The sequence below is a fragment of the Coregonus clupeaformis genome, chromosome 10, assembly GCF_020615455.1.
Source record: "Coregonus clupeaformis isolate EN_2021a chromosome 10, ASM2061545v1, whole genome shotgun sequence".
Taxonomy (NCBI): Eukaryota; Metazoa; Chordata; class Actinopteri; order Salmoniformes; family Salmonidae; genus Coregonus; species Coregonus clupeaformis.
The window spans coordinates 36,787,893-36,800,924 of record NC_059201.1 but is presented as its reverse complement, the minus strand read 5'-3'; the positions used below and the strand labels follow the sequence as shown (position 1 = coordinate 36,800,924).

Below are 13,032 nucleotides of genomic sequence, written 5' to 3'. Positions count from 1 at the left end.
GATATAAATTCCTAATTTTGTCAGAATGTTAAAAAGCGTACTGTTAGTTAGCTAGCAAACATTAGCTTGCTGGCTCGCTAGCTAACGTTACGTGTATGATATGTGTATTAATATAATTCGAATCAGAAATCCATTTGCATAGCTAACATTGAACCTAGTTTGTTAGCTTTAGCTACCTGTAGATTCATACTACAGCTATGACAATGTTTGTATTGGTAGTAGTATGAGTTGGGATTATGCCGGTTCATTGTTTAGCTAGCTACCTGTCTAAACAAAATACTCACCTTCAGCCGGATTATTACATGACCCATCAAATTAGCCAGGTGTGTCTGGGGTTGATTACAGCCATCTATTGTATTTCATGAACAGATGTACATGTCTAGACAATGGTGACCAATCCACTTAGCTAGATGTGGCTGGGCTGTGGTTATAGCATTTCCTTCACATGACCCATCAATTTAGACAAGTGTGTCGGGTAAGCGTCATCTAATAATGATAAAATATGTATAAAATATTTTTAGCTGGACACTTTCTGTTTTTGATATTGCTACTATGCAAGTAACCACTTCACTGTACCGTTTACACCTTCTGTATCCTGTGCATGTGACAAATAAACTTTTATTTGATACAGCGTGTGTTTACCACATGGCCTCACATGTGAATCCTTAAAGAGATGAGTGGGGCTAAGGCTTAAGAGGGTGTGAACGATGCTGAATCGGTGTAGACAAAGAAGAGCTCTCCAGTAGGTCTACCAAAACATTCAAGGGCCATTTTCTCAAAAGTGGGGTTACAAGTTTATCAACTTTCAAAGCAGAATTACTTTCCCATTGTTCCTCAACTGCAGTGTATGATATACAATTTATACAGTCTCTACTTTTATCCAATGTAAAAAACACAATTTCAAATGTTGCTACATAAGACCGAATCGAGGCGGTCTGTCACATATGTAATACAGTAAAGTACCTTAGACCGGCCACTGGAGCCCGAGCCAGAGCAGGAGGTAGAGTGGAGTATGTTCTTTCTCCTAGACATGGGGACTGCAGACAGAGAGAATGAGAGAGATTGTCTAGGTTCTCTTTATAACTACAATATATTGTGATTTTGCACTTTCACACCAGACAGCTGTTAGAGGGATCACTATAATATTGTAGCCTACATACAACACAGTAGTGTACATACCACCCACGGCAGAATCACTCAAGGCGCTTAAACTGTCCATCCTCTCTGGAATCTGAGGCTGAAAGAAAGAGTGGTGAGGGAGGGTTGAGAAAAGAGAGAAGGTAAAAGATTGAAGCAGAGAAAGAGAGGGTATGGAGTGGGGGTTGACAGGGAGAGAATATAGTGCAGTCGTTTTAAAGGGAGAATGGCCAACATGTAAGGATGAATGGTATCGATAGATTGCATTTACTTTACATGTAGTCTGGGGTGTGGGTAAAGAAAAAATATATAATCTCAGAACGGAAAGTATGTTTGAGTCCCAAATGGAGCCCATAGGGCTCTGGTCAAAAGTACTGCACTATTTAGAAAATATGGTGCCATTTGGGATGTTTTCTATGAGTTCTATGGATGACATGTTCTGTGTTTACCAGCTGTTCCCCTGTCCGGTAGCGCCCTTCCCCCATGGGTCCAGGGGTGCTGTTTCCTGACCCCAGGGTGGCACTGTCGGGCCCAGGAGGGGACTGGACGTACTCTGTCCCTGAGCCAGGTGTCTCCGCAGCAGTGCCTGATGGGTACATGGGGGCGTACTCCTGGTACAGCAGGTTCCTCAGCTTCTCGTCCAGAGTCTTGATGGTGCTGTCCACAAAGCCCCCCCGACCCCCCACCCCTCGACCCTCCCCGTCCGACTCACTGGGCCCCCCTGCCGTGTGCTGGTGGGGGGCGGGGCTCTGGGGCAACGAGGGGACCTTGGCTCCGCCCACTGAGGAGAAAGGCTGCTGGAGCACCACGGGCTGCTGGGGGCGGTCGCTGCGGGAAATGGAGGGGTAGGAGAGTTGTAGGGACTCTCTGGCTGAGGAAGTAGAGGGGTCCTGGGGGGGCAGAGGGGTGAGAGGAGTTGAGCCCCCTTGGGCATCACAACTCACGTTCAGGGACAGGGGCATGACCAGCGGGCAACAGGGCACCTCCTCCACCATGGAGGCAGCGCACGCCATCTCTGCCATCTGCTGGGCGGCGTGGATGGGGGAGATGGCACCCAGACGCCCTCCTCCCTGGTGCTCCTCTCCGGACAGGGAGCTGCGGAGACCTCCAAAGGGGGCCGCTGGAGGAGCCGAGGCTGGCTGGGTGTGATGCACCCTGGGCAGGGTAGAGCTGTGGGCCTGGCCCTCTGGAGGAGGTCCTGGGTGGACAGATGGGGGGCCAGAGGGGGCTGGAACATGGGACATGGCCAGGAGGAGAGGGTCTGTGGAGGACAGGATGGGAGGGCTACAGAGGCCATAGCCTCCACTCCCCCCAGACACTGAGTTAGCTATGGAGGATGACGCTGATACTGCAGGAGAAAACCAAAAGAAGACCGAAGATTATAGACAGAAAGGCAATAGGACTAGTATCCTCTTAACCTACCATTCTACAATAGGACCACATCCAAAGACATACACATATTTCAACATAACAACTCAATATTGTATTTGTAGCATTCTGACACTGTGTTGCACTGTGTTGCAATAGTGCTTTGACAAAGGAGCTTTGTATTTGTACACACGGCTGACTACTGATGTTGACAGGACGTTGTTCATTCATTGAGCACTAGAGGGCAGCATGGTAGCATGGCTCGACCAGGATCGTGTCATGTTGAAATGGTCACATGGAAACAAAGTCACCTCTGCCTGAAGGAGTCCCTGCAGTGCCACCCTCAGCAGTCTGGCCAGGCACCGTAATCCCATCAGGCTGTGCAATTGTAGTCCCGTCAGGCTGAGTAGTTGTAGTCCCATCAGCAGTCATGTTTGTAGTTCCATCCTGGCTGGAGGTGGGAGGTTCCTCCACTGGGCAGATGATGAACCATCTCTTCCCTGTGTGGAGCACTGAGAGAAAGAGAGGGAGAGAAAGTACAGTCAAACAGATATGGCAATCAAAACATCACAAACTTACTCAGCCCACCCACACAGCTCTTAGTACAATCTCCTTTAAAAACCTTCCTCCACAGACATCCCACTCACTATGGGGCCGATTCAGACTCTATGCCTTTTTTACGCGTTTTGATTTAAGCACTTCTCAGTAGTTGGTATTCAGACTTACCTTTTGCAGGTGAGTCATTCCACCCCAAAAAGCACAAGAAAGAGGATTTTGACACCCACCATCTCAGATTGTTCTGAAATCGTTTCTGTAGTTAGAGACGGATAAGATTAACATTCCTAAAACATTATTTTATTGAAATATAATTTGATATCTGCGAAATTAAGCTAATTGATTTTGAGTTTAATGGTAAATGTCACTAATCACACTACATATAGAGATGTTTTCTAATAATTGTATTGAAAAACATACACCTGCCATGCAATGGTTTATAATTGTATTCTTGTCACAACATTTTAGACACTAGCCCATTTCTCCATCAAAGTTTTGGCCTTTTTATGAGAATTGCACCAGAGAGCTCAGAGAGCTGCCATTTGTAGGATTATTCAAGGAGAGTTGGGTTGAAGCATTAGGTTGCTAAGGACAAACTTAATTGCTTTCATGGAGGAATGGCTTGACCACATAATTGACCGCACAATTTATTTGGCGTGGGGTGTGGGGATCCATGGGTGGTTATAGAATATTATGTAAATCCTCTAAATTAAAAAGGGCCAATTTGTGTGCAATCAATTAGCTTAATTTAACAAAAATCGAATAAAATGTAAACAAAGTAATGCTACAGGAATGCTATTTCTAATTACAAAAAAGTTTTCAGAACAATTTCAGGGTGGTGGGTGTCGTGGCTTGCTTAAATGACATGGAATGACCAAGGTGCATAACAGGTTATGCAGGAGTGGCTCCCTTGCGCGCACTGAATACATTTAATTAAACCGCTGAAAACCGTCCTACCTGCTGGCCAACCGATTTTCTCATGGAGTTTTCATTCAATAGGCTTTTCAGGACATTTATCTAAAGCCATCCCTTTAAAGAGATTCTCCGGTACTTTTGTATATTTTTTAGTTCTGAAAGTAGTGCTCATAAGCCAAAAGTGGTCCCCGAAAATTGGGTACTACCTCACATACTATATGTGCACCACATCATTGCTCTCTCTCTCTCTCTCTCTCTCTCTCTCTCTTTCTCTCTCACTCTGCTATGTGTGCATCTTGCTAGCTGTCACTCAAATGGTGAGGGGCTGAAGTTCATTGGCTGAAACACGAATTGCTAGGGGGCTGGCCCAAACAAGGGATTTCGTAGCTAATTGAGGTAAAACAGTAACTCTGCTCATAGATTATGCATGTAGAACAACACATTGACACATCCAGCCCAAAGTGGAGGTTTAAAAAATACTTACTAGTCTCCCAAGTTCCAGACCATGTCTTTAAAACAAAGCTAAATGTAACAACATTTAATTGAAAATGTAATCTAAGTAATCCCCAAAAGTTATTATTTATCATGAGAGGGCCATAAACAATAACTAGTAATGCTGCATACTCCAAGAAAGGTTAAAATCTCACCTTTCTTGTAAAAAAAAGTTAAAAATTGCTGATGTGTTATCACTTTGAAGACAAGAGCTCAAGTACACAGTACAAATATAAAACAAATATTAAAATAATATATATGATGTATTTCCTATTCAACAAAACTGTATGAATAAGGCTTGAAATTACTTATATGCTTTCTAAATATAGTGCAATCAAATTATAAAATGGCTAACTACACGATTTCACCTTCCTTATAACTGTAAAATACATATTTGTATGTTTAGTGTTAGAGAAAATGTGTATATTTTCTAAAGGTCTCGCTTCATCAAAACGTCTGCCACAATCGCTGTGAACGTCTCACATAGCTCTAGCTTGGCTTCCTGAACTCGTTAGGAACTTGGCTTTCATTCCACATTAATATTGTCCGTCTACGACAAACATAACATTTCTTTTATGTTTTATCTATGAATTAAGTATGAAAAATGTATGCACTCACTAACTGTATGTCGCTCTGGATAGGAGCGTCTGCTAAATTATTAAAATGTAAATGTAAAAATTATTTTTGAGTATTGGCTATAAATCGATCTCTGAATTTGCTACAGTGACGAAACCACTCTCTTCTGCTGTGCTACGATGTAAGGATTCCTGGAATACTGTATGTTAGTGGCTGTGAATTAGGGTTCAGCCAGGAGTTGATGGACAGTCGGAAGAGCGAATGAAATGGTAGAAGGGACATCCCAGCTTCAAGTGGTGTCAGATTTCACATCCTGCTTCACACAGGCAAAAGAGACATACCAAAGATATTTATAACTAAACCAAGATAGACTACAGCCTGTCATTTCCAATGGGAACAAATGCGTCATAGTGGGCCGAACAAGCAAGGAGGTGGGCAGAGCCAAGCACGAGCTAGCGAGATCCTATTTGCCTGTTCTAGCATACATCTGCATATTTCTGTTAGGGAACGCCTACTCTGTGAGGTAGGGAGGTTGAGCAATAACTCAATTCGCCTTCGCACTCCTTCTAAACAATGCGATTTTTTACAACGTTGGCAAAGAGTAAAGTCTACAAAACTTAGTCCACTCTGTTCAAAACAGAGTCTAGTTTTGGGAACTGAAAACTGTACTGAGATCAAATGTTTCATCGATGAGAAAATTAGCAGAATGTCAGCCAACATCCCTCTCCTTCCATCTTCTCCCACTGCTGGCCATTGGGCTTCCTCTCACTACCATATTTGGTAGTGAGTGGAAACGCCAAGTGGATGCTTCACATTTATATAATATCTGGTGAAATATCTGTCTCATTGTTCTATCTGTGGAAATTCTCCTGTGTCCGTGAGAATCAGGGCTACCGCTCAATGCAAGCCATTTCGGTGGTCTAAATCGATCTATGGTGTCCACAGATCGATTTATAAGCAAAAATGTCGGTCGGAACCGGTACCAGAACCACGCAGGTCCACAAAACAGGGGTCTTTACATCAAAAAAGTTTTAAATACGTTGTACCTTTAATTTGAATTTTCTCAACAGACTTACAAGAATATAGGCTATCGAGAGAAAAAGGGTTCCGAATATTAAGGAAAAATGAAAGAAAGCCATCAAAATACATTTATATTCGGCTCCTTTTTAGCACCAATAGATTTAAAAACACTCTGATCTTGTAGATTATTTAGGGTTAGGAAAGTATTTATGAATCATAAAAAAAACGCACAAAATATATTGGTAAATCAAAAACACAGTGGTTTGATTCATCCTGAAAATTCTCATATTCAATTGTTCGATCCATGAAAATATCAGAAGGTGCGAAAAGGGTACAACAGTGGTTGGACAATACATATCGACCATAATCTTTACATTTGAGTCATTTAGCAGACGCTCTTATCCAGAGCGACTTACATTTTCATACTTTATTGATCTTAGAACTGTAGGCTGATGACAACAGTCCAGTCGTGAACCGTGTCCCAGGCTCCAGGTTCAAAATGCCAAGTTCCATTATAATATACTGTATGTTCCAAAATTATTGCACAATTTGTAACAAGTTGAATAGTATCCACTATAGAATAGATACAGGATAGATGAGAGGGAGAGAGAGAGAGAGAGAGAGAGAGAGAGAGAGAGAGAGAGAGAGAGAGAGAGAGAGAGAGAGAGAGAGAGAGAGAGAGAGAGAGAGAGAGAGAGAAAAAGAGAGAGCAAAAGTGGGGCATTACCATTCTGCTGATAAACAGGATGTTGTGCTCCGGGCTGCTGAATCTTCAGAGAGATAGAGAGGAAGACAGAAAACAGACATGTGAGAGATGTATTACACCTGTGTATGTGCGTGTGGCTTCTGAATAAACATCCATGTGAGTATATTCGTGTCTGTGTGTGAGTGACTTGTGTTTGGGATGCCCCCCCCTCACCTCTCCCCCCAGCCCCCCAGAGTTGTGTCCCAGTTGGGGACTGCCCCCCAGGGCGGAGGCCGTCTCTCCCTCCATGTCCTCACTCAGCATGTCCTCAGCCTTGTCCACGATGTCCTTCAGCTGGTCAATGAACATCTCCTTCTCTATGGGCAGGATAAAGCCATTCTCCGCCTACATACACACATACATAGACAAACACACACACACACACACACACACACATACACAATGTAACTACAAGCAATATAATAATGTCAAAACAAGAATACTGAAGAAGTGATAGCACTTCAGGAACAATCATAATGTAAGTATACCATTTCAATAAAGGAAAGGTACAATTACAAGGGGATAGATACTGAACTGGATGACCAACCAGAATATTCATTCATAAGATTGTCTGCTGTAGCGCATTTGAGCTTGGTGGCCCTATTTAAATATTAAAATATCTATTTGGAGCTCTCAAAATAGCTTTTCCCAGGACATCCCAGACAGACCTGTCTAGACCTTGGGTCAAATACTATTTGAAATCTTTCAAATCTTTTGAGCGTTTGCTCTAGCCTGCCCGGAGTGCCAGATGGGCAGGCTTTGCAGTTTTGTGACTATTCTAATTAATCCATTAAGCCAGGAAAGCTCAATCAAGCACAGATAAAGGATTTGAAATGATTTCAAGTAGGTTTTGCACTCAGGTCTACGTCCCAAACGGAACACAGAAAGGTCTGCCAGGGTCATGACCTCACCATGTAAATGGCTATCTCCTCCGGAGCATCTCCATCCAGGTCAAACTTGAAGGTCACCATTTTGTGATTATGAGTCTCCAGCTGGCATTCCACCATCTTATCGCCCGTGTTGCACACCTGAGGGGGAAGGAAAAATAACTTTGAATGTGAAAGTATGAATATGCATATGCTTTGAATATAGCAATATATGAATATACAGTATAGATTGTAATTTCTGTTTCAAAATGTTCCCTTTGGACTAATTGAATAGCTTACGAACGGCTAAAACTTTGAGCACTGGTCAGTTTGGAGCTGTGATCAGTGTGGATGGACAGACTTACATTGAGCATGCTCAGTTTGGGCTTGTTGGTCTTCTCCTGGCGTGAGCGTGTGCGGGCCGACTTGCGGTGGTGTTTCCGGGTCTTCCCGTCCCCTTTCCCGCAGCTGGCCGAGCCATCGTAGCCATCATTCATCTCCTTACCCGACGCCGCGTCTGAGTTGAAGCTAAAGGCAGGGATGTGAAAGAGTTAAAGATCTTTAACACATTATTTTTATCGCTCTTTCCTCCCTCTCTCTCTCTCTCTCTCTCTCCATCTCTCTCTCTCTCTACCTCTCTCTCTCTCTCCATCTCTCTCTCTCTCTCTCTCTCTCTCCATCTCTCTCTCCATCTCTCTCTCTCTCTCCATCTCTCTCTCTTTCTCTCTCTCTCTCCATCTCTCTCTCTCTCTTTCTCCATCTCTCTCTCTTTCTCCATCTCTCTCTCTCTCAATTTCTCTCTCTCCATCTCTCTCTCTCTCTCTCTCTCCATCTCTCTCTCTATCTCTCTCTCTCTCTCCATCTCTCTCTCTCTCTCTCTCCATTTCTCTCTCTCTCCATCTCTCTCTCTCTCTCTCTCTCTCTCTCTCTCTCTTTCTCCATCTCTCTCTCTCTCTCTCTCTCTCTCTCTCTCTCCATCTCTCTCTCTCCATATCTCTCTCTCTCTCCCATATCTCTCTCTCTCTCTCTCTCTCTCTGTCTCTCTCCATCTCTCTCTCTCTCTCCATCTCTCTATCTCTCTCTCTCCATCTCTCTCTCTCCACCTCTCTCTCTCTCTCTCTCTCTCCATCTCTCTCTCTCTCCCATCTCTCTCTCTCAATTTCTCTCTCTCTTCTCTCTATCTCTCTCTCTCTCTCTCTCTCTCTCTCTCTCTCTCTCCATCTCTCTCTCTCTCTCTCTCTCTCTCTCCATTTCTCTCTCTCTCCATCTCTCTCTCTCTCCATTTCTCTCTCTCCATTTCTCTCTCTCTCTCTCTCCATTTCTCTCTCTCTCTCCCATTTCTCTCTCTCTCTCTCTCTCTCTCTCTCTCTCTCTCTCTCTCTCTCTCTCTCTCTCCATCTCTCTCTCCATCTCTCTCTCTCTCTCTCTCTCTCTCTCTCTCTCTCTCTCTCTCTCTCTCTCTCTCTCTCTTCTCTCTCCATCTCTCTCTCTCTCTCTCTTTCTCTCTCTCTCTCTCTCTTCCTGTCATTATCTACTTCTCTCTCTTTCTTTCTGCTTGTGTGTCATTCAGATGGGACTCTGGTGTAGCCACTGGTGTTGAGGTTAAAGAGATAGTTACCCTGAACCTAAGCATGGATTGCTGTCTGACCTTGTCCATAGACTGCTTACAGGGTAAGGAAACCAATATGTCATTTGATAATTTGGGTGAACTATCCCTTTAAGATTTCAGTAAGAAAGTATTCACACCACGGTCACACAGTCTTCTAGATTTACTAGTCAAGGTCAGTCAAGGTCAACATCATTGTACCCACTACAGCCCCTGTACTGTACACTGTACCCACTATAGCCATTGTTGGGGAAGAACATTTCAACTACACTAGTCAAGGTCAGAAGGTATGGCCACACACCTGTCATAGCCTGCAAAACTGTGAAACACCATGGGTTTCTCTTGTAGTGGCTCCTGAGGGCAAAACAATGGGGTTGTTGGATTCACAGAACATGTTATAGGGATTAGATTATGGTTGCGTCCCAAATGCCACCCTACTCCTTCCCTATATAGTGCACTATTTTTGACCAGCGCCTATGTGGGGAATAGAGTGCCATTTGGGACGCAGCCTACATTTACAATATGGGCAGTGCATAGCCAACACACAAGACAAGAGTGCACTGATACATGTATGAGTGCTGAAAACAGTATGTGCTGTGCAGTGTGTTGTAGTAGAGTATGAGTGGTATCTGTATACTCTTAGAAGTCAAGGTGCCTGGAAGAACCTTTTGGGTTGCCACACTGGCAGAACCTTTCCAGTTGAAAAAGGTTATTCGAGGAACCCCTGTGTTTTGTGATGGGAGGGGTTCAATTTTGAACCTTTTTAATAATATATTGCAGCCTATCAGAATGGAGGCGTGGCTTATTGGAGGTGTGACTTTCAGATAATAATTTTTGGTCACTTGTTAGCGTAGTCATTCCTGTTTATCATGTTAAGTTTGTACACTGCAAATTAAAATGTTCCTTGAATATTTATGCGCATTATGTTCTAATATAATATTAATCATATTAACATTGCTGATTATATTTACTCTAACGGGTAGGAGGAAGTCCAGGGGTTCCTTGAGGATCTCCAGGGTTCCTCGAGTCACCACTAATTGTAAGAGTGTACTGTACTGTTATTTTATTTTACTGCTGCTCTTTAGTTATTTGCTTTTATTTCTTTACTTAACACTTTTTTTTAATGCATTGTTGGTTAAGGGCTTGTAAGTAAGCATTTCACTGTAATGTCTACACCTGTTGTATTCGGCGTATGTGGTAAATAAAATTTGATTTGATTTGATTTACTGTAGAAACTGTAGGTAACTGTGTGGTGCATAGCTACCTCTTGGCTGGCCTCAGGTTGGTAAGAGGTGGACATAGATGCAGTGTCCAGGTTATGCTGAGTCGTGGACAGGCTGACACCATCAGGCACTGGGGCTACTGTCTGGATGCCAGCGGGCTTCAGGGCTGCAGCTGGAGCCGGAGCCAGGCGTGGGGCCCGGGCTGGGCTCTCAGGGAGGGTCTGGTCAGACCCGGCTGCAGCAGCAGATTCGGGGTCCACCACCTCGGCCCTCCAGGGTGGGGACAGGGTGGAAGGCTGGACGGGGTGGAACGGAGCGGGGGCCGACACCTGAGCCTCTCCATGGGGGTCCTGAGGGGCACCAGACTGGCCCTGGAAGGAGGAATGACTCGGGTACTACAGAACCTTCTTTGCCACTGCTGCTAAAGACACTGTACAACCTACTTGTTCATCCAAATGTATGTTATGTGCTGTGCTACTGTCCTTATCCAAACAGTTACTGTACATATTCCAACATAAAGTCAAAATGTAAAGCCAAACCCCTTACCTTTTTCCAAATTTTGTTCCTTGTTCTAAAATGGATTAAATAAAAACAAATCCTCATCAATCTACACACAATACCCCACAATGAATAAGCGAAAACAGGTTTTTAGAATTTTTGCAAATGTATTAAAAACAAAAAACAGAAATACCTTATTTACGTAAGTATTCAGACCCTTTGCTATGAGACTCGAAATTGAGCTCTGGTGCATCCTGTTTCCATTGATCATCCTTGAGATGTTTCTACAACTTGATTGGAGTCGGGGAAGAAGGGTCTTGGTCAGGGAGGTGACCAAGAACCCGATTGTCACTCTGACAGAGCTCCAGAGTTCCTCTGTGGAGATGGGAGAACATTCCAGAAGGACAACCATCTCTGCAGCACTCCACCAATCAGGCCTTTAAGGTAGAGTGGCCAGGCGGAAGCCACTCCTCAGTAAAAGGCACATGACAGCCCGCTTGGAGTTTGCCAAAAGGCACCTAAAGACTCTCAGACCATGATAAACAAGATTCTCTGGTCTGATGAAACCAAGATTCAACTCTTTGGCCTGAATGCCAAGCGACAAGTCTGGAGGAAACCTGGCACCAAGCCTACGGTAAGGCATGGTGTTGGTAGCATCATGCTGTGGGGATGTATTTCAGCGGCAGGGACTGGGAGACTAGTCAGGATCGAGGGAAAGATGAACGGAGCAAAGTACAGAGAGATCCTTGATGAAAACCTGCTCCAGAGCGCTCAGGACCTCAGACTGGGGCGAAGGTTCACCTTCCAACAGGACAAAGACTCTAAGCACACAGTCAAGACAATGCAGGAGTGGCTTCGGGACAAGTCTCTGAATGTCCTTGAGTGGCTCAGCCAGAGCCTGGACTTGAACCCGATCGACCTTCTCTGGAGAGACCTGAAAATAGTTGTGCAGCGACGCTCCCCATCCAACCTGACAGAGCTTGAGAGGATCTGCAGAGAAGAATGGGAGAAACTCCCCAAATACAGGTGTGCCAAGCTTGTAGAGTCATACCAAAGAAGATTCAAGGCTGTAAACACTGCCAAAGGTGCTTCAACAAAGTACTGAGTAAAGGGTCTGAATACTTATGTATATGTGATATCATCATCAATATATATATATATATTTTCCATTATGGGGTATTGTGTGTAGATTGATGAGGAAGAAAACCGATTTAATCAATTTTAGAATAAAGCTGTAACATAACAAAATGTGGAAAAGTGAAGTGGTCTGAATACTTTCCGAATGCACTGTATGTAATGTATTAGGGAGGTTTGTCGTGTTTCAGGCATCACATGAGCTAGTGTTAAACTTTCCCAAAATTCCCAAAAATCCTGTTCGGAGGGTTCCGAATTTCCTGCTCCTTCTCGCCTACTTCCGTGAATCTTCCAACTGGGATTTTTGGAAAACTAGGTAATTTGGGGAAATATTCACCTGGAGAGGTTGCTCTGCCACATGTTTCTCAGGGAGGGGGGCAGGGAGCGGGGGGGGATCTTGCTGAGGGGTGGCAGTGTAGACCTGCTGCTGCTGGGGCTGCTGTTGGGGCATCATATGGGGAATCAGGGGGACGGGTACTGCCATTCCTGGCATCTGCTGGGGTGGTTGGAGCTGGGACATTGGGTCTGGAGGGTGCCAAGGGTGGTCAAGGAGGGCACAGCCTAAATAAAAAATGGGGGTGAGGTGCAAGGGGTGGGAGGGTTCAGGGGAGTAATAGGGGCTGGGGGGACAGGTTACGGGGGGGGCAATGCTGTGGGGGGTAGGCAGGAGGCAGAGGAGCCAGGGAGTAGGGGACGGGCTCACATCCGCCTGGGGTGCCACCTGTTGGCATGACAGGGTATGGCAAAAATAATATATGGGAAATAGCTAAATAAACAGCGCAACATAATGAGAACGTAATAAACACAAAGATTCAATTTCTCTGTTTGTCCAAAGATATCCGTTTAGATTAGGAGTGAACACAACTCCTGATCCTTTTCCATTACTTAAAGGCCAAA

General features: G+C 44.4%; 1 protein-coding gene across 4 annotated transcripts in view; it reads right to left on the bottom strand.

The window, feature by feature from the left end:
* The window catches only part of LOC121575478 (serine/threonine-protein kinase WNK2), a 74,555-nt gene that overhangs the window by 30,201 nt on the left and 31,322 nt on the right, over window positions 1–13,032 (bottom strand). For all 4 annotated transcript variants that reach the window (XM_041888595.2, XM_041888593.2, XM_041888594.2 and 1 more), the window contains exons 12-21: window positions 10,545–10,874; window positions 9,582–9,634; window positions 8,040–8,202; window positions 7,720–7,836; window positions 6,983–7,153; window positions 6,791–6,833; window positions 2,817–3,017; window positions 1,587–2,485; window positions 1,180–1,237; window positions 964–1,037 (exon numbers count right to left, since the gene is read on the bottom strand). In XM_041888595.2, coding sequence (XP_041744529.1) covers window positions 964–1,037; window positions 1,180–1,237; window positions 1,587–2,485; window positions 2,817–3,017; window positions 6,791–6,833; window positions 6,983–7,153; window positions 7,720–7,836; window positions 8,040–8,202; window positions 9,582–9,634; window positions 10,545–10,874 — 2,109 coding nt within the window. The remainder of the gene's footprint in view (window positions 1–963; window positions 1,038–1,179; window positions 1,238–1,586; window positions 2,486–2,816; window positions 3,018–6,790; window positions 6,834–6,982; window positions 7,154–7,719; window positions 7,837–8,039; window positions 8,203–9,581; window positions 9,635–10,544; window positions 10,875–13,032) is intronic.